Source organism: Pleurodeles waltl, chromosome 1_2 (assembly GCF_031143425.1).
Source record: "Pleurodeles waltl isolate 20211129_DDA chromosome 1_2, aPleWal1.hap1.20221129, whole genome shotgun sequence".
NCBI classification, from domain to species: Eukaryota; Metazoa; Chordata; class Amphibia; order Caudata; family Salamandridae; genus Pleurodeles; species Pleurodeles waltl.
In genome coordinates, this window is record NC_090437.1 from 1,199,559,238 (window position 1) to 1,199,581,259 (window position 22,022).

Genomic DNA, 22,022 nt, shown 5'->3' on the forward strand with positions numbered 1-22,022 from the left:
TAATCCTATGTTCATGAGTGCCCTGACAGTTGTCTTATGACTTTCATTGGGATATGTGTGTTGCCTGGACTTAGGTACAGGTAATCACATGTCAAGAGTGATGTGAGTGATGTTGGTTTACTCATGATGACATGTCGTGGAACTGTATCTGCATGTCAGGTGAAATGTTATGTGCCCTATAATGATTTTGTTGGCTGGCATTTGTTTAGTTGTTCTTTCACTGCTCTCTGTGATTGTCAGTGGATGTCTCATGTGTACTATGTAGGCCGCTGTACATGCATGTATGATGTGATGTGATGTGGTGTATCTGTGTATAGTGACTGTAGACATTCCTCTGGGATTTGGTACATATGTTGACATGGTTGTTCACCAGACATGGATTCTAAACATCAGATGTCACCTGTATGGGTCTGCCACTTGGTGTGGCGTCTTCAGAGATTGTATCCATTATGGCAAATATGAACAGAGGGTTCAGCTAAGCATTTGATTTCATTGGCAGGTGCTGTGTGGTCTGTGAATATAGTTGTTCTTGCATGGACATTACTTGTGGACATGGACTGGTCAGCTGTTGAATCAGAACATGCATGATATGCTGTGATCAGTCAACTGATTTTCCTAAAGGCAATAGGAGTATGGAAAGTTAGGATCAGGATTACGACAGATGTTCTGCTTAACTCATGGCATGATGTGTATGCTGACATAGCTTTACAGGCGATTTGATGGGATGCTCCAGTTGTGCTACCTTACATGGATTATGATGTCGGTGAGAGAGATTATGCAAAGGGGTGGATAGTAGTAACATGTTGTGACATGATGTAGGATTTGTGATTTTCAACATAGGATTGCCTAGTCAGGAGATGTATACCTACAGTTGTGCATGTTGTAATGTGTGTATGTTAAGAACGTGATGACCTTCCTCTCTCCCTCCCTCTATTTCTATTTGTGTGCATCAGCATCGGCAGGCGAAGGAGACGGGGCACAGGTGAGTGGGGATGCTGGTGGCCGCGGGACCCGGACTGCTGATACCACCGACAGCGAGGGACCCAGTGGCCAAGAGGGTGAGGGGAGTGCCACGGGGAGGCAGGATCATCATCATCAATCTCGGAATCCTCCTCCAGTGGACCCTTCCTGGCGGTGACTGACCCTTCTGGGACCACCCTGCACCATCTTTGTCCACCACCGCCCTTACTACCACCACTCTTCCTGTAGCTTCCCACCCTGTTGTCCATGCCCGCTCACCCAGGAGGGTGGACGTCTCCTTTGCTGCAGGCACCTCTGCCCCTGCCCGCCCTGCTGTCCTCAGTGAGGAAGCCATTGACCTCCTGAGGTCGATCTCTTTGGGTCAGTCGACCATTGTGAATGCCATCCAGGAACTGGCAACTCAAGTCTAGCAGAGCAATACGTTGCTGGAGGGCATTCACTGTGCACTGGCTGGCCTACAGGGATCCTTTCAGGCTCAGGCCTCCACACTGTTGGTTCGAAGGTTACATCTTTGTCCTGCCTTTTTTTCTTAGGGCTATTTTGGTCTTGGCTGCTTCTGTTTGTGTGTGAGTACATTTTGTGTGTGTGTGGTGGTTGTGCTACCAGTTGTGTCTGGGCAGCATGTGTAGGTGAGTGCATTGCAGTTGTCCCGCAGTGATGGGTGTGTATTGTGTGATGGGCATGTATGAATTGGGGACATGTATTTGTGTTGGTATTCTGTGTTGTGATTGTGTTGACATGTGTTATTTGCAGTGTTGTGTGCCCTTGTGTGGTTGTACTGTGTGTGTGAGTGTGTGTTGTGATTGGTATGTCAGATCTGCTGTGAAGTGTGTTTGCAGGGAATGACATATGCCTTGTTGTATGGATCTGTGTTTGTGTCTGTTCATTCTCTGGTGTAGTTAAGTTGTGTTGTATGTATGATTTGTCAAATGGAGGTGTGTATGCTTAACGGTGCTTATGAGTTTTTGCGGTTGTGGTGTGGTTGTGTCATTTGGTGTTGTTGTTGTGTGTAACTGTCTAGTGCTGTGTATATGGGTGTTGGTGTGTGTTTTTGACGTGTGTGTGTTGGCCATAGTGTGTGTACTATGTATGTGCGTGTATATGGCTGTGTATGAGTGTGTGTGTCAGTGAGAGGTTACATGTGTGTGTCTCCCTTGCCCCCGTTTCAACTTGTATGTTGTGTGTGCGTAGGTACCTTGGCATTTCGCAACAGTGACAGGGAAGTGTGTGTACTCACTGTTGCTGTAGTCATCATCGATGTTGGTTCCGGAGTTGTTGGGCAAGCAGGAGCAGCGGGAAGATGTGTAGTCCAGGTTCCATGCCGGCTCCAGATGAGTATGGCTTCCTGAAGGTGAGTGTCTCCTTTTATAGAGTTGGTTTCCGCCAGGGTTTACGTGGTAGTGCGACCACGGCGGAAAACTTGGCGGTGTGTTGCCTCGTAATCTGTCCGGCTGGAAAATGGTCTCCGCTGGCCTGCAGACATCCATGGCGGCCTGACCACACTGGCGGTGCAGGTGGTGGATTGGATGTATTCTGTTGGGCATATCGTCATGGTCATAATCTGGCGGTCTTCTCCTCCAGCCTGTTGGTGGTATGACAGCCAATATGGCGGTCATGCACCACCATGGAACTTGTAATGACCCCCTAAATGTCCAAATATAGCATTGTCAAGTGCTGCTATGAGGACACAGCTCCAAGTAAAGGAAAATCTGCAAATACCTTACTTGCACGGAACACTCCAACTGTGTGTCACTCCCAATAGCCCAGGGGACTTCATTGCGCTCAGTCTGTGCATGGAGACTGTGAGAGGCAGGGGGATATCTGTCTCCAGAGTTTGGAGTAGGGGTCCTTCACTTTTAAGCTATTTTGCACAACATCCAAGTCTCCTTGAAGCATTGTAACCTGAGGAGAAACTCTAAGGGGGTCGGGGGCGGGGTCTCTGTGACCTCTTTGTTTTGTTAATTATTTAATTGTGCTCATTGAGGTGTTGAGCCTGTCATAAATTGGAGGAGCCAGCAGAGGAAGGGGAGGCAGGATACACTATTTTATGTTAATATTACTTCTGGCTCTGCTGAATTAAGGAAAAAAAATAGGAGAGGCTCAATACGTCAATGTTTCTAATGAAATAATTAACAAAACAACGAGGTTGTGGGGACCCCAGAGTTTGCTACTGCAGAATGATTTCAGTCAGGCATGTTCTGTCTTTGTTTTATTTGTAGTGTCCGTGAAAACTTTCCAAACTTTACAAAAATCTTATGAATAAGCACATGTGGATATGTGCCTACAGTATCAGTTTTATGTAGGGTGTGATACGTTTATTCATTGAACTCCGCATGTTAACGCTAATTCAACAACATTCATTGAATGTGGAATCCTAGACTCGAATACCAGCCTTCCCACTTGACCAAATTGTGTGATCCACGGCATTCGCCTTACTTCAGCATGTATGGTTTGCCTTAATCATCCAGTTTAAGAGCAAATTGGAGTAAAGCAATACAGGATCTACACTCTGCAAAACATACATCACACGTATGGGAAGTATAATCTTGCTTCACGTTAAATAACAATATTTGCTGTAGAAATCGAAAACATGACAAACAGATTTTGTATAAGGTGTGACAATGTCGCGAGGGCATGGGTTTATTCCTGAATGTTTCATTTTTACTTTCAACAAATATCATTCAATTCAGTGACATAAACGTATGCATTTAATTGGGACTCTGAGAAATGTTGAAAATGTTTTTTTGCTTTCGTTTTAAAGTCTTCAGATATATTTTTAGCGATATTTGTTGCTTAACATCTGGCCTGGTGCTGAACCAGACCTCCAGCTCGGCTTTCCGAAAGGCTATGAGTGTCCCCCACCCCAAAAAATCGTTTCTTCTACGCCCTCGCGTCTGCAGTCTATGCGAACCATGACGTCGCTGCATTCCGCATGCGTCTGCAGGCTATGCGACCCATGACGTCACTGCATTCCGTGTGGCACAGCAAGCAGCTTCGCACGCCACTTCCTGGGTGCTAGCTGCCGGGACACGCCCCCTCTCTAGTTTTGCTTTCTTTTTCTCGGCTCCAAGCAGCTTGCTGGAGCGACAACTAATTGTAGGTTCGAGGAGCCTATACCGTTAACGCAGGAACCGCTAAATTATGATGCAAAAATAGGAAATACGTATGTCTACGGAAACACTGGTGATGCCAGAACAGTGCCCGTCTCTCTAGTACGATGTGACTGTTTTTATGGTCGTACAACCAGGCATGGCTATTTTAACTTTGTATAACGTCCCCAACTGGGAATGCGTGTTTATGTAACTATATATCACATTTCTCGTTTCCTCTTGGTAACTTCGAGTTCAACACGTCCGTCCCTCCTCACGGAATACAGCAGCTCACCCTCGATTACGAGTACCGAGTTTAGATAGAAAAAAAACGCGAGCAATTATACAATCATTAAATCCACCAATCGGTAATCGCCGCCTGTTTAACATGCACGAATGCAGCCAATCAGCAAAAGGAGAGGTGGAGTCACGCGCTGTTGCTAAGCTTGTGCTTCTACATCGTTACCATCGCGAGCGGCCAATGAGAGCGCGCCTCCCGATCTGTCAACATTCTCCCTCGCAGTCCCGAGTCACAGTGGGCGTAGGACGGACGCCCATATGTGCGCTTAGGCCCGCCCTCGGACAATCCGTGACCTGCGATTGGCCGTCGCCCGCGCCTGTCTCGGGTGCCTGTCTGTTCCTGATGCTGCCGTTGATAGAGGGGACTTGGAAGTCCCCACAGCAGCAGCCGTCGCCGAACCCGTGCAGAACGAAGCCGCCTCTTCGCCGCCTAGAGGGGCGCGGGCACGCTACCCTGTGTTCACGTTACAATTTGGTGCTTCACGCGGCGGTTCCCCACGGCCTCCCTGGTGAAAGGCATGGAGTTGAACTCCCTGTTAGTCCTCCTGGAAGCAGCGGAGTACCTGGAAAGGAGAGACCGAGGTATTCCTGTCCGCAGGGGGTCTGCGGCGACACCTTCCCAATGAGCCCAACGACTGCGTGTCCAGGGGCTGCGGCCTGGCTCTTTAAACTTCCCACCCGCAGTACCATCCTGCTGGCCTTTAACCCATTTTCAGCTTGCACTCTGCCACTGGCACCCTGTTCTTGTGCCACCTGCACCCCCCCCCCCCCGTGCCACCCTGGACTGGCAGGCTGTTCAGTTCCTTTCTTGTTCATACTTTGCTACTTACCTCTGAGCTCCCCTTAATGTGTTTCTCTGCCCTGATACACAGTTGGAGAACCTACCCCCGCTCTCTGTCCCTTCATCTCACCCCTGCCCACTTTCCTTTCGTCTGTTGCAGGGGGCGCAGCACTAGGCCCCCCGGGGTGTGACAGGCTGCGTATCCTGGGCACTGCCTGCAGCGGGAGCCTGTGTTTACTTCTCAAGGGCTGCAGCTCAGCCTCGTCAAGCGTTTCCCTTTGGTCACTTACAGATAGCACAACATGTCACGGGTCTCTTTATGTCCAAGTGTGGTGGGTACACGTCACCCTGGAGAGGGACCCCCCTTGATTAGTTTTGGTGCTACCTACAGCCTTCTTCAACACATTGGTATGCCTTTTTGGCAGCGCGATGACTTCAATTTGCATGTTATAATCTCGCTCTTGCAGTCTAGTGTTGCCAGACATAGGCATGTTTTCTTGGGAGGCCTCTCATTTGAGAACCCCTGTACTTGATCAAGTCCCAAACCACCTGCCTCCTTTTCATAAACTTATTCAAACGTGGCTCTTAGGTGGTCTGCTTCACTCTGTCTCCACAGGACAATACAAAATAAAGAATACACATTATTACCTGCGCATGCAGTAGACCGTACGTCATGGTTGCAGAAATACAGTGTGCACGTGACCTTTATCGCAGGTTATGCTCGTGCCCGCTGACTCGCTGTACAGTGCAGCACCCCACCCCACGGGGGAGGGGTGAAGAACAACCTTTGTGGAAAAAAAGTGGTATCCCGTTAGGGGTTAATTGCTCTACCAAGCGCTATTACGCGTGTTGATATTTAAACAATCATGCTTTATCATGTATTTGTGCGATTTTGTAAGAAACGTTGCTGCAGCCTAGAAATAAAGATCTACGCAGTCTGCTTGCGTGGGAGGGAAACCAGGGAACATCTGCGAGGCGTGATAAACATGCTTTTTTTTAATCTTGGTGTATTTACTGTTATAGTTTGCACGCAAGCTCTGGCCTCGCCAATGGCGTCATTCTAGACGTGTGCACCAGCAGCACTCGGTGGCATCTCGGCCAGGAAAAGTGTATAATCAGATGCCCCTCGTTCTGTCCCAAAGGCCCCCTCGGCCTCTTGCTGATTACAAACCAGACAGAAATGCTCCAGGGCAGTGAAGTGTCACATGGCGAGGCGCGAAAAATGCATCGGAGAGTAGGACAAAACTCCATAAATCTGTGGTTGGTGATGGTTGTTCTCTGCTCCTTCCTCTAGAAGCAGAACATGGCTATGCTTCAGTTCTGCCCTTTGAGAACGATTACTCTGGGAAGAAAAACAAAGCGTCTGCGATGGGCAGAAGGTCCCCCAACAACAGGTAAAAACTTGATCGATTTTTTGGTTAGGATGAAAGAACTAAATGTGACTGGTTTGGTTATTGCGTACCATTGTAAACTGTTTAGTAGCATTTCAAAGCTCAGATCAGCAAGCTTTAGCAAGGACAACGTGAGATTTTCTGATATTTCCACCGATATGCATTCGAGTTACACTTGGTCTGTCTACATCGCTGCCAAACAGTTGCACGACATGCGTGACACCTTCAGCAGATCCTGGCTTTTAACCCGTAACACTTCGTATGCTTGGATTTCCGGTCCTCACCCTCCGACGTTTAAACGCACAACTACGTGCCCCACGATGGACAAGTTGACAGAATAGCCAAGACTGGCCGGTGGTGTCACGCATAACTTGGAGCCACTTGGCGACTATGGAAAATGGAGAGTGTTTGGTGGCTGTCAAGATTTGGGAGCCAGATGAGTGTTAACACGTGTGTACGTGTTGGGGGTCATCAGTTGACAGTGTGCTTTGGAGGAAGGTTAAAGTAGATGTGTGTCAGTCAGCCCCTCAGAGGTCAGTCAGCCCCAGCGGCAGGGGGCATCGGGAGGGAACCCCTCGCCCTCAGTCGCCATCTTCCTCGGCCGCCGATGGGCTTGGCTCTGTTTTGATCTCATATAAACACTGCCACGCGTACAGCGCCCACTCCCCGCCCTACCTCCTTGCAGCCCTCCCTTCCCCCGCCTTTACTCCCTCCCGCTTGCCTCTCTCCCTGCAGCGGCCTTTGTGCTGTCATCGGACCCAGCCTCGGTTTTGCCTCCTCAGCCCCCGGTTATTTTCTGTCGCTTGGTACAAAGTTGCTGCAGCGCTCGCTCAGCGCACGGTGTTGCTTCTGCTGTGCGCCCTCCCCTGGGTAACCTTGTGCGGTGAGATGCACCCTGCCGGCTGCCTTTAAAAATAGCACAGCCAGACACCGGGGACCTGATCTGTGCTTCGGCCGGGGTCACGGCCTCAGAAAGGGGGCAGCTCCTAGTGTCTTGCTCGCCTGCGGTATATCCATTTCTGGTCGAGCTGGAGGTACAGAGAAAAACACACGGCGTGGGACAGCTCATGAAAGTTAGTTCTGAGAAAAACAAGGAAGCTGCTAGCATCATAGCAATATATGTTCAGCCCCTCCCCTTTAGATTAAGGGAAGCCCTCCAAGTAATCCCTTTCTATTAAAATTGATGAGGTCGGCGTTACAGCGCCCCCAGTTTACCTGAGTTTATTGTATTTCACTTTTTCAGTTTTTGAAGTAGTACAATTGTTATCCACACACAGGGCTTCAGCGTGCTCTGCGTAACAACACCGGAAGTATGTATAGCAGTGCCAGTCAGTGCACAAGGGAGCGCAAGTACAGAATGGGGGTGGGGGGCAAGAAAAATGTAACAATGCCATGCTCCATTGTTCCAGGGTGAACGTGGCCCAGTTGCACTCTTTGCTCTTATGGATTTGGGATGTATTGGGAAAGGTTAACTGTAAGTTTGTGCATGCACGGCTGGCTTTAGCGCTGGTGCCGCCCAGTGCGACTATTATTTTTGGCACCCCCCTCCATGACCTCTTCTTCGGATTCTCACACTACCACCGGGCAAAAGTGCCCCCCATCTCGCCATAACTAATCTCTCACATACATTCCATTTGTTTCAAAGCCCTGGTAAATGCTGGTTTACTAATATGAATGTAACTGGGAAAAACACATAACGTCCTAACTTGTTTTATGCAGTTTGCATGAAGCTGTTTGATGACTGTTCGCAACATTCACTGTTTTACATTAGGATTGTATCTCATTCACTGCGGAAACAAAAGGATCTCTCTGACAAAAGCAGTAATCCACTCAGCTGCCCACATGCAGTACTGTTCAATGCTATGTATGGTACACATTCTTTCAAGCAGGCGTACTAACCTGCTTCTCTACTTTATGGCGAGTAAAAAAAAAACAGCCACTAGGAAAAACTCTGATCTCTAGCAGGAACATTAATCACAAGTTATTTTGACGCTTAGATCAGCGCCCACTCCCCAGGTCAGCTTCCAGTGTGGCCTCACGTGCCTGGTGGCCCCCCTCCCCACGGCTGGCCCTGAGTGCCTGGCACCAGGACTTCAGAAGTCCTGGAGCCGAGTCGAGACGAGTGAGGAGCTCAGTGGCTCAGTACGGAGAGCAAGCGGCCAGGCCTGTCCTTCTTTTCCTCCTGCTTGCTGCTTGCTTTCGGCAGGGTGGTGCTAAGGCCGCGCATACTTTGCGTCACCCTGTCATTTTTCCACGATCGCCCGCAGTCTGGCTTGCAGCATGTCTCCCGCTGCCTTCCGGCTGCCCGTGTCCAGGGCAGATCGGGCAGTGGCAGTTCATTCTCTGCCTCAGCGTGGTTCATACATCCTCCAGGCCATCGCGCATGAGTTGGGCAGCTGGGTTGTGCCACCTGACTGCTCCCCCGCCATACGATCGGACTGCGTGGGCTCAATGCCTGCGAATGTCTTGCCGCCTGGGGTGGTGTTCTGCTGGGTTAACTCAGTGCCACGGTATGGGGCATATTACAGCACCTGATTTGCATAGTGCAGTGTGTTGGTGCACAGGTCTGAGACTCGGGATCCCCTGCCGGATCTTACAATCAGCATTGCAAAAACACCAGGAAGGGGAGCGGCACAGCCGTTCTTCCCAAGTTCGCAGGCAGCACTCGTTGCCCCAGCGGTGTACACAGATAACCTTTGTCTGCTGTCGTCAAGCGCTGTTGTGTGTATTGTACTATAACGTGCCAGGTTTGTAAACAGACGGACAGATCCAAAAAACATAGCACTGCTGCATTACCCAAGGACCCGTCCTGCAGGCGAGGGGAAGCGTTGTCAAAACAAATGCAAATAGCTTTCTGTGATGTGTCTGCAGAGTTCAGGAGCGTGTAAACTGAGGATGGCCAGTAAAGTATCACAGTTTGAACACAGAGCTTAAACATTGCAGGCCGTAAATATTAGGAGCCAGCTGTAATAAGGAAGGGAAACAAGCATTGGCAAAGCCAGTAGGTCTCGTTTTGGGAATTTAACTTTGCCATTGCTTTTTAGCCTTGCTGCATTCCACATGCTGCGCAGCAGGGCTAATTCCTAAAATAAAAAAACCTTTGAGGCGCCCGCATGCATCGTTTTGTAGCAGACGGCTACAAAATGATGCAGACGTGTTTTTTTCTTTCTTGTTAGCAGTCTGAGTTGGATAAGTAACACACAAAACATGTATGATAGCATTTTATTTAAAGTGGATGGGGAAACAAAATGTGGGTCAGGGGAGCAGAGTAGCGTAGATAGTGTGGAGGGCCAGCAGGTGGAGAGGGAGAAGCAAATGGGCGAGAGCGCACCGTGGAGTTGGAGGGCGGGGGGTAAAAGAACTTAGGTGAAAAAGCAATTATGGAATCGCAGAAGGACAAGTGCACCATGGAAGGGTTTGGAGAGAAGCAAATGAACAGTACAAGCACATTGAGAGGGAAAGTACACAAGGGAATCAGCTGAAAAACACAGGCTCTTGTGTGGAGTGCTAAAACAAGAAGAAGTAAGTAACGCCTAGGTGAGCAGTGTAAGGACACAGTAATGTGTACATGCTCCACCCGAGGGGAGATCACAAGAAAAGGAAGGAATGCATAGATTACTTACTGGTAATGTCATTACTCTTGAGTCCAGACTTACCTGTTCCAATTATTACATCCCTGTCTCCCGCCTCAGGTACTTAATTCAAATGATTATGAAGCTTGGCATATTACAGTCTGTTTCCTGGTAAGCCAAAGCTGTACGGAGGGAGAGGCGAGGTTTGTGTTAAGTATATTTTTTCAGGAATTTGGGCTTAAAAAGTGTCTGTGGAGGCATGAATGCGAACCTGCGCTAAGGAATAAGTAGCAAGCACACGAGTGACAATAAGGCCAAACTATGGTAGGCATTAGGCAGTAAATTCACTGTAAGGTAAAAATATGCTTTGCAACAGCACGTGCTGTCTAGTAGGTTATGATTTGGTGCCCTGCGCATTACATTATCATGCAGTGGCAGACTTCAGAGGGGGAACAAACCCAGAGTGAAGCAAGATTGGACGAGTGAATAGCTAATTAAGTAATGCTAGACGATGAAAAACAAAGCACAATCTTTGAGGACTTAAGAATTGGTCAGAAAAAGTTTCCAGAGGTCATCCAAGGGTTCAGCGACAATTGCAGGTTTCATGGCGTACTCCTGAAAAACCTTTATGAGTTCCATCTTTGCATCAGCTGGTGTACATGTCAGCATTTGCTTATGCAAAAACTCGGCCGAGGAGGTACACAAGCACTTGTTAACTTCTGTTTCTTTTTGCTCCGTGGAGGAAAATATATTTTACGAGCAAAATCTCTCTTCTCCCTATATGCTCATCCATTATTTGGAGTTTTTTCCAAATTTTTTCACACTTTGGAAATTAATTTACTTCGGCTCTTTCAAGGTGCAGTCGATCCAATGGGTATCTGTGAATACTCAAAAATTGATTCATTACTTATCGTAATCCCCAGTCTTATTTTGAGTTTGGCACTCAAGAGAGGGCACTTGCTTAATAAAAAACTCAAGTTTACTTCATAGCAGCTATGCTCCGGCTAGAGAGCTCTGAAGTTATGTTCAAGGGAAAGGGGTGGCCATCCTGACTCCTTGTAATTTCCATCGATGTAATTGCTGGCCCTTTACAAAGTGTCACCTGGCAGTAGCAGGGGGACGTACCGAGTTCACAGGCTAATAGATTAATGCAGGTCGTTATAGAGTTTAAGAAGTGTTCTCAGAAGAACAGCCTGGATCCTGCTTAGGGTTCTGAAGAGGAGGAACTGTCATGCATTTCTAGAGAGGAATTGGAAGCCTTGATGAAGGATGCGGTGAATTCAGCCTTAGCTGAGTCGCAAGATAAATATACTGATGTGGACTCTGAGGAATGTTGTGAAGGATATTATATCTGAGGGGGTCAGTAAGAATTGTTGACAGCCCACTTGAGAAATCCTTGAATTACAGGCTAAACCTCAATAGGGTGAGGAGGAGTTTTTATCTCAGTACGAGCTCCACACGTGGTTGCTTTGCCAATCCATAGTGTTGTGAAATCAATGGTTTTAAAGCAGTGGAAGGAATTGATGAGTCCTGGTTTCCGACTTTTTTTTTCCTTGGAGCATTTTGATATAGCTTTCCCTCAGATCCCGAAAGTTAACACAGTATGGCATCAAACTCATTTTTGGCCTCTGAGAAATCTTCTTTACCTTATGCTGTAGAACACAAAATTGAAATTGATTTTAAAAGCAGCTATGCGGGTTTCCATTTTGCATTGTGTGCTAACAAGTATGCAGGTTATTCTTCTCAGGCCATTTTGAACGACTTTCAGTCTCTCTCGAACTCAGGGCTGGCTTTCATGCTGGTGGCATCTGGTGTGACAGTCTGTTTTGGCCCCCACATGGCTTTCTTCCCCATGAGTTCTACCACTCTTCAACAGTGCACCTTATCTCTTCACAGCTTTTCTCTGACATACACTTAATTTTAAAGTTGAGCATGCAAGCGCTCTGGCCTGTTGTAATCAATCTATCTGTGGGCTTTTAACCATGCCCACCGCTTGCCCATCACTATCATTCGTTCATTGGCTTGCCTTTCAAAACTCCTTTGCTATCATATTAAATGCTTTGTTTGGCCCTCCTTGGGGCAGTTTTGTTAACGCATTGGCCATCGACCCTGTTACATGGATAATTGTATATTTGCCGATACGTTTGACTGCAAGCAAACTTATTTTTCATGTTGTGTCACTCCGGGCTCACACTCATGGCTGCCATGGTGCTTTGAATCGGCTCGCTCATGTCAGCTGTTTTACTTTTCATTTAAAATTTTTGTGGCAAGAAAAGACCAGTTAGGAATTTATAACGCTAATAGCTCTAACTCGAGCAAACGGGAGAATCAATGCAGTGCAAATGCTTGTTTTATAGTGCTCCTCATAGTTCACACAGTCACTTCTGTGATACACATTGTACACATTCTTTTCAGCAGGCACATTAACCATCTGCACTACTTTATCAGGAGTCAGAACTGCCACTAGACCAAATTAGATCTCTCACCTGTAGGAACATTAATCACAGGAGTTGTCTTGACTTTTTATTGTTGCCTGAAAATAGCTGGGTGCACAAGGAAGTCCACATTCTTTGTACGTTGTAAAGAGAGGGTGATACCTGCATGGTTTCTAGTAAGGAGCTAACATGAAGCTGGATTTGTGTCCATCATCCTGTACATAGACGGATGCCTATTACATTTTCACTGCCATCCCTTATTACCAGCAGCACAGATACCCTGGCAGATTTAAGATAAAAGGCATAGTATGAAAGTAAAAAAAGGGCCTCATATGGCCCCATCCTATGTCTGCGCTGCAGGATTTTGAGAAAGTCTCAGCCTTGATAGTTCACCCCTCCAAATCTAAACTGTTTCCTCTGGGCTCCTTGTCTGGCCAAGCCCGCGAGACCCTCCCACAGTTGATACCATGGGAAACCACGGATGCGCGCTATCTGGGAGTCCGTCTGACACCCACGGCACAATCTCGTCATCACCTTAATTTAGGGAGAGTGATTTCGAGTCTCCAGGCCTCTGTAACATTCTGGCATGAGATTGCTATAACGTAAATGATCATATACCCTCGCTGCCTTTTTACCCTACAAGGCTCGTTCAATGTGATCCCAAAGGAATACTTCTGGAAAATTAACAGTTTTATTGTCGACTTGCTGTGGGCGGACAGGCGGAAAAAGGTCCTGCTCTTCACCTTGCAGCGCACTTAGGGGAAAGGGGGGCTGGAAGTCTCGAATATTTAACTATACTATAAGGCTGTGCATTTACAACATGCCTTACATTGGCTCTCGTCGGATGATTCCTGGGAGAGGGACCTGTTGGAGGGTTCCATCGTGGAGGGGGAACTTCCGCCCCTTCTGATGAGGGTATCTACACCCCCCCCCCCCAGGTATTCCCTATCTGATTCGACAAGTAGCTAGTATATGGGAGGGTGTTGTCACCAGGGTTATCCGTCGGGATCCATATGCCTATAAGGTCCCTACAATCATTTTGCAAAATTGCGGAACCCACGTCCGTTCGCCGTTGGAGGGAGGGAGGTTGCGCTGCTGTAGAGGATCTACCCTAGGGGACACTTCATTCCGATGGCAGAGGCGTTTGGCACCTTTCGCATAGGGCAAGGCCAGTTTTTACAATACAGTAACATTTCCACGACGGCAAGGGAGCTTTGGCCCACATTTCGGATCGCCCCCGGTAATTCGCCATGCTCTCCACACTCCTACTCGTGGCAGGAGGGCGACGTCTGGCGTCTCGTGTGTATGGTGTGTTGCGTGACAATCTGACCGCGCACCACTGCGGGTTCAAGCCCACTGGGAGGTGGGGGTTCCAGAGCCACTGTCCGAGAAAGATTGGGAAAATATTCACACTGGAGTGCGATTGGCTAGTTCCAATGCTCGTTTCAAGTTAATGCAATACCATTTTTTATATCAAACATATCTTGCTCCACTGAAGTTACAGCAATGTTTAACACGCGCCCTGAAGCCTGCCCTGGATGTCCTGTTCCTCGGGCTACTTTCCTACATATGATTGCGCAGCACTGCTCCCTTACTGGGAGCGCGTATTGAGTGACGTTAATAGGGCCTCGGGATGGCACCTCCAGTTAAATATACAACAGGTTATATTGGGCCTTAAACCTGCCCCGGCAAAAAAAGTGCTCAGCAGGAAATTTTATCCTCCTCTGCTTCACATTAGCGAAGGTCGTTTAGCCATTCCCTGGCTCTCTTAGAGCCCCCTGAACATACCTCACGACTCAGAGATGTGAATGAATGGGTTGTAGCGGAGGAACTCCGCATGAAACGAGTGCGTACAGATAATAAAATAGACAATAACCTTTGGGCATGGGTGGCCATGATACATGATCTTAACCAACAGTTGGAAAATCTCCCTGCTAGCCCGAAAGCCACTGATTGACTTTCTTTGTGAGTTACTTTATATATGTCTTACTGACGATTGTAGTTATCCCTTGCCCCCTAAAACACACGCCTCTTAAATGATTATTCACATACACGATGGGCAACATAGATGCACAAGTTGTCGGGGAAGTGGGTGAGGCAGGTTGTTCTCCGTTATAGTTATCTATCTCTGTTATTGTGCTATTTCTGTATGACAACCTATGGGTATTGGAATGTATAGAACACGGGGTTTCTATGCTTACAAGACAGAAACTGTATTCTACGTGGTGCTGTCTTTTTGGAAAATCAATAAAAATGACTTTAAATAAGAAAATAAAAAGTGTAGGTTGTTGTTCTGGCACTGGCCCGTTTGTGTTTTGTGAGCCACTCAGGGCTCCTGGGCACAGAAGACACGTTCACTTCCCATGCAGCATTGCAAATCACATCTAAAACTTTGTTGTCTGCACCAAGCCTCTCTGGCCCTCTTCAGGAGTGACTGGCCTCTCCGTAGTGACGGTGGGACTGGTCAGTCCTCAGAAGGAAAGAGGCACCCTTACCCCATTCCCTGTGTCAAAGCAGATCCCAAGGTTTTCCCTTTCCACTCTTGCTCCTCAACATAACATAAACCACTCATGGATTGTCTATGATTTAAAACTTTCTTTTCCACTCATGTGCCAACGATGGACATATAACCTGCAAGCCATAGGTTAAGAGAAGCATTTTAGTAACTTCTAATATGGCGAGAAAGCCATTAAATCCTGAATCCTAGAAAGGATCCGAGACAGAAATTCTGGTTCTAGGACACACCACCCACATTTTACAAAATAGCAGCTCAGTTTATATCCCACCATTTCTTTCTTTGTTGACACCTGCAGCAATCAAAACCAAGCACAAAAACCACAGTGCCTTTTGAGAAGCAAACTTCAGTCTAGTATGTCATACGGAATAGCAGGCATGTCCATTTTCCAATACCTAAAATTGCTTAAATGCCATCCCTGTATCTTAATGGAGACCAGATCTCTGTAGTTGGAGCCCTAGTCCGTTCCAAATAGACAATTGCAACTCCCTCTGCAGTGGATTACCATTTTTCTCAATTCCTCAGGCACTCTTTAGGAAGCTTCTGATTAAAAAGGACTATTTAAGATGAGTCACCAGCAGCAACTCTTCCAGCTAACCCTGCAGTGTGCAGAACCCAAAGTGTAAATTCATGTTCAATGCCAATAATGTGAGCTTCAGTTAATCCACATTAGATATAGGTCTCCTAAGCAGTGGAGCAAACTAAAATCTACCCTTTATATGTGAACTTTGAACTGCCCATGCCCAGTGTACATAGCCTGCTTTCTTCCCGTCCACATTATCTTCCATGTCAATTGAAACTTTGGTTGATAATGGCATTGAGGCACTGAACCATACTGAGATAAATTGATGTGGCCAGCATTAAACATTGTATGTTGGGGTATCTGATATTATCGTTTCCCTAAGATCAACAGCTTTGATGAACTCAATACCTTTCAGGGCAATATGGTGCATTATGGCTTTTGTAATTAATACTGTAGCCACACATTAAGGATGAACATAAGAAGACATCTGCTCCAGCATTTGCTGAATCTACTTTTCAGAATCTACATTTTAGTTTTGGTTGACAGTACAGCGGTTGCTTACTTTTAAAAAAAAGCCTACAGTAGTACTGTTGAGAGCGGCTCCATCCGCATATTGATTCTCCTCAGTACAGAATTTGATTTGGATGAAGTTATGTGCTTCCTCTGTAAAGTGTGTTTGCACTGCACTTTCTGACTTGTGGCACAGCTTATACTCAGTATAGCAGGACTAAGTGGGCTAGTGGCAGGCCAATAATCATGGCTATGGGCCTGATCTGTGTTTTATGAAATTTTATGGTAAAGGCAGTAGGCGACCTAAAATAATTATTCTGAAATGTATCTGTGAACATCAATTTATTAAAGGGTGGATTGTTATTACTCTGTGCGAAAGCCTGTAGAAAAGGATTTTGGTACACAGAATCTCACACATTACCTCCCATCCCTCCCTCGCCTTCTTTAGTAACCAATAAGAGGCTCCTTTGCCACACCTACACCCCTCCCATCTATTTTTAAAAGGCCCCCCCGCCCATTCCTGTTTCTTTTTGACTACACCGTTGGACTTACCTTTCTCTCCTCGTTGGCGTGGCAGGGGGGTGCTTTGTCCTTTTCCTTGATACCGGTTGCGGAGCCTATGGTGCCGAGTTTGCTGGCTGAGCGACGGCGATGAGAGGTGTGCATGGCTACCTCAGTCCGTGTTGCTGCAGCGTCCATTGTCTGACGTGGTCAGCCGGCTCTGTTGTGGCTGGGGCTGTGCTTCCGGGTCGCAGTATAGCGGAGCAGGACGGGCGCCCGGCTGCATGGTTTATCACTTTCTGTGCAGTAAGGCGGGCTTTTTGTCCCACGTATTTTAAAATATTTTTTGTGTTTTTTCCTGATTGGGGGCCGATTTCTGATGCATTTCTGATTGGTGTTCAGAGATGGTGTTTTTGCCCTTTTTAAAGCGCTGAGGGTGGATTTGGGCATTTCTTGTGTTCCAACATGTCGGGGCAGAAGGGTGTTAAACGATGACGTGTTATTTCATCCTCTTCCTCATCTGAGGAGGGGGGGTTTCCTGTTCCATTACAGTCTGCTAGAGTGGTCAGGAGTGATGTTGCCAGGACTGCTCCTCTTCTGTCTCGAGAGGAGGTTCAAGATATGATTGAGGTGGCTGTTTCAAGAGCTCTCCAGGCTGGGGCTGTCCGGTCAGGTCGTTCCTCTGCTGCTCCTAACTCCGTGGAAGCTGATGGCTCATCTTCATCGGAGGAGGATGTTCCTTCTTCCTCTTCTGGAGGCATATATGTGTCTCGTGAAGAGATTTGGTGCATTCTGGCTCATGTATGTGACAGTCTGGGATTTCCTGCTTTTCAGCCTGCAGGGGAGGATTCTACCTTATTTCCTCAAATATGTTACCCCTTCGCGGTTTGCTATGCCTCTCCAGGGGCCAGTAAAGGACATGGTTTTCCGGGAGTGGAAGGAGGTTGACAAAGCCCAGGTTCCGCGTTTTCTCCAGAAATTGTATTTGCTGGAAGGGGAGGATTCTCTGCCTCTTGTGCATTTGGATTCCATGCTGGCTACTTTGATTGGTAAAACCGCTGTTAATCCTGAAGACTGTACTCTTTCTGATGCCACTGACCAGAAGGTTGACTCTGGTATGAAACAGGCTTTTGCTGCAGGGAATTTGACTCTTCGGACTGGTATTTGTTCTGCTTATTCTGCGCAGTCCTTGGTTCAGGACTTTGACAGACTTGCTCTGGCAGTGCAGGATGGGTTGGAATGTTCTGAATTACTGTTGTTATGGAACAACAGGCCTGTTTGTTAGCAGATATTGCTTCTGATATTATCCGCTCCTCGGCTATGGCTTCTGGGGCCATGATTAGAGCCTGCAGATTTCTGTGGTTGCGGCAATGGAAGGCTGATCCTGGGGAGAAGGCGGCTCTCCTGAGACTTTCTTTTCAGGGCTAGGCTCTGTTTGGTGATCAATAGCCTGCCATGATTTCTAAAACCTTTAAGGACCGCAAGCATGCATTGCCTTATAAGGGGAGTTCTGCATCGGGCAAGGGGTGTAAGTCGCATTCTAGGTCCTCTCCCAGGTTTGTTCCTTGGCCCTCTTCTTCCAGGAAGCGTAGGTTTCAGCCTAGGTTTTCTCCAAAGAGGTCAGTTCCCTTGACAAAGGGTGCTCCTAAGAAGAGCTCCTGACAATCAAGGTTCTGGAGAGTGGCTGATGGGAGGAAGACTGTGGCATTTCCTGTCCGAATGGCGAAGGGATGTCCCCGATCATTGGGTCCTGAACATTGTGGAGAATGGATACTCCATAGAGTTCGATCTTGTTCCTCCGGACACTGGGGTTCGGCCGACTCCTTTGCCCGTGGAAGAAGACAGACGGGAGGCTTTGGTAGAGGGAGTCTGAGATTTGCTGTTCAGAGGAGTCATTTGCAGGGTGCTGGTGGAGGAACAGGGAAAGGGGGCTTATTCTGTTCTGTTCCTTGTTCCGAAAATAACTGGGGGGTTTCGTCCTGTCTTGAATTTCAAATGGGTGAATTCTTGGATCAAGACTGTGCTCTTCCGGATGTTGACCATTCAGAATATTCTTCCTCTGATTGCTCCAGGGGAATTTATGGGCTCTCTGGAGCTTCAGGATGCTTACCTCCACTTGCCTGTCGCAGTTACCTCTCGAAAGGTTTCTGCGTTTTGCAATCGGCCCGGACCATTTTCAGTTCTGTGTTCTTCCCTTTGGCCTAAAGTCCTCTCCCAGGGTGTTCACAAAAGTACTGGCTCCTCTCGTGGCTCTTCTGCATGCAGAAGGGGTGTTTGTGCATCCTTTCCTGGACAATCTTTTGATACAGGCTCCAGACGCCGATCTTATGAGGATTCATGTGGAACGGGTCTTGAGGGCCCTCCAGGGTCACGATTTCTTGATCAGTTGGGGGAAATCAGATTTGGTGCCTTCCCAGGACCTGGTTTTTATCGGAGCTCGATTTCTAACTCTGCGAGGGTTTGTAACTGCATCGGAGAGGAGGTGGCGGGGCCTTCAGGATCAGGTGAACGCTGTGCTGTATCAGATGGCTCCCCGGGCGCTTCAGTGGTTGCGGCTGCAGGCTTACTTGGCTTCAGTGATATTCTTTGTTCCTTGGGTCAGGTTTCATCTACTTTGTCTGGTCAATTGGTTGCTCTCCCTTTGGTCTCTGGATCCTTGCAATCTTCTGGCCCACATTCTTGTGTCGGATTACATTCGCCGGGAGTTGGGTTGGTGGAGGGTGCCGGCTTCTCTCCAAATAGAGGTTCTTTTGTCTCCTCCGGTGCCTGTGGTGCTGACGACCGATGTCTGCCTCTGGGGGTGGGGGGCTTGGCTGGGGTCAGAACAGGTTCAGGGGGTTTTGGTCTCTGAGAGACTCAGAGTGGTTGTAGATTTGGAGGGAGTTGACTGCGGTCTGGCTAGCTCTGGTGCATCTTCAAGGGATCTTGCGAGGGGCGGCTGTGTTAGTCCAGACGGACAACTTGGTGGCCAAGTCTTATATCAACAAGCGGGGGGGTGCCAGGTCCCGCTCGCTGAATCTGGTTGCTCGGGCCATTTTTTTATGGGCTCATTATTCAGTTCTGTCTCTTCAGGCCACATACATTCAGGGGCGGACAATGTTCTGGCGGATCGATTGAGCAGGGTCATTCCTTCCTCCAGGGATTTCTCCCTCCGGTTGTCTCTGTTCTGTTGTCTGGTGCGGAGATGGGGTCGTCCGGTTGTGGACTTGTTTGCTTCCCCGGGAAATGTGAAGGTGGGGAAGTTCTGCTTCCAGTTTCAGTGTCCTCAGGCATGGGCATTGGACGGTCTGACTTGTCCATGGCCGCAGGGTCTTCTTTATGCGTTTTCCCCTTTTCAGTTGATCAGATCCTTTCTTGTCCGAGTCTGGCAGGTGGGGGCTCAGGTGATTTTGATCACTTCCGTTGGCCTCATGAATTGGTTTCCTCTGCTTCAGCGGTTGGCCTCCGATACGGAGTGGGTTCTTCTTCTCCTCTGGTGTTTCTTTGCCTCTCCCGGGGATCATTGCAGAGCCTATGGACGTCAGTGGATGTTTTTTTCCTCTTGGTGTTTACGCAGCAAATTGATCCTATGGTGGCTTCTCTGTTTGTGATCATGCAGTTTTTGCAGGATGGGGCGCAAATGGGGTTGTCGGTGGCTATGTTGCGAGTCCAGTGGGCGTCGATCCAAGCTTTTAGAGGTCCTTGGCGGAATTTGGAGGATGATGGTCATTTGATGCCCACATTTTTCAGGGTCTGGTGAATTTGTTTCTGAGACCTGTACGTTCTTTTCCTGACAGGAATCTCCAGTTGGTGTTGGATGTGTTGCTGGACCCCCCTTTCAAACCTTTGGGGGGCATTGATTTGAAACATTTGACTTTAAAGACGTGTTTTTTGGTGGCTATTACTTTGGCCAGACATTTGGGGGAGGTAGGTACGTCATCCTGCTCTTTTCCTTTTTTACAAAAGTTTTCATGATCGGGTTGTGCTGGTTCCGGTTCCCTCTTTTGTGCTTAAGGTGAATTCGGCTTTTCATGGCAGACAGGAGGTGATTCTCCCTCCCTTTTGTCCAGACCCTTCCTCGGAGGAGGAGGTCAGATTACATGCTTTGGATGTGCAGCGGGCCTTGTTGTGTTATTTGAAGGTGGTTGCTGCGTTTCGAGAAAGGGATTCTTTGTTTGTAAATTTTGGTCCTGCACGGAAAGCGGAGAAACCTTCTACTGCTTCCCTGAGTAGCTGGATACGGTCGATGGTGCTGTTGGCCTATGATTTGAAAGGGGTGGTGCCTCCTTCTGTGATTCAGGGTCGTTCCACTCGGGTATGGCTGCTATCATGGCTGAGCTGCAGGGCACTTCGGCGGTGGAGATTTGTAGGGCCGCTACTTGGACTTCTCCATCCACTTTTGTTCGCCACTACCGTATTGCTGAATTGGGGTGTTTGGAGTCTGTTTTGGAGCACAGGGTATTGTCTTCTATGATGGAATGGGGGTTTTCTGTGTCTGGACTGGTTGTAATAAATGTGTTTTTTATGCATTTGAATTCAGTTGTATGTCTCCTGTTTTTCTTGCTATGTCTCGTTGGTTACTAAGGAAGGCGAGGGAGGGACAGGAGGTAATGCATCCATTACTTATCGTTAAAGGCATTACTCATAGTCCTACTCCCTCGCTTTCCTTACAGTTCCCTCGCTCCCTCCTGGCACAGGACAACTGAGGTGCCTTTGGCTTGTTTCTGTACAGGAGTGGGCGGAGGGACCTTTTAAAAAGAGAGGTGAGGGGTATAGGTGAGGCAAAGGGGCCTCTTATTGCTTACTAAGGAAGGCAAGGGAGTAGGACTAGGAGTAATGTCATTAACGATAAGTGATGGACGCATTACTGCAGTATGCAAACATTTTGGTGTTGGTTACCAACTGTGAAAAACTCTGGATAGAGAAGGTTTGGTCTATGAGAATCCTTGTAAGATCCTAATAGGAGACAGAACAATTTGCTTAACCAACTATAATTTTGATAACTGTTGTAATTTTATGTCTCTGCCTGATGGTTGCCTTTTGGTTGAAATATGTTTCATAAGCCTAAGTATGACTAGGAAAAACATAAAATGGCATAAGTGAACTCAAATGAATGTAAATGGTAAATGCAACAATTTTTCATTGTTGAAGTTATCATAACATATACAGGAAAGACGTTACAAGACCTTCTTTTCTGTAAGCCAAACTCCAGCCTGCTAGGGGTCTCTCCTGATTGGTCAGCCCTAACAGGAATAGCCAGACTGCTTTGATTAGGTGATAAGTGGCCTGCTCTGAGCAGAGGTTATCTGATGAGGGGAGGTAGGCAAATGGTGAACCAGGTAAGAAAGGGGGCTGGGTGAAGCAGCTGAGGCTTCAAAAGGATACCAGTCACAAAGTAATGTAACCTGGCACGACCCTCACCCCTGTACTTCACAGATAGGTGGT

The 22,022-nt window shown here is 47.7% G+C and overlaps 1 protein-coding gene across 2 annotated transcripts in view; it reads left to right on the forward strand.

The window, feature by feature from the left end:
- Positions 1 to 4,604: 4,604 nt before the first annotated feature.
- MXD4 (MAX dimerization protein 4) overlaps positions 4,605 to 22,022 on the forward strand; it is a 232,712-nt gene continuing 215,294 nt past the window's right edge. The window contains exons 1-2 of one of the 2 annotated variants that reach the window (XM_069203732.1): positions 4,605 to 4,952; positions 6,446 to 6,545. In XM_069203732.1, the coding sequence (XP_069059833.1) occupies positions 4,889 to 4,952; positions 6,446 to 6,545 (164 nt within the window). In that variant the 5' untranslated portion in view covers positions 4,605 to 4,888. The remainder of the gene's footprint in view (positions 4,953 to 6,445; positions 6,546 to 22,022) is intronic. The other variant, XM_069203722.1, reaches the window with a different exon arrangement.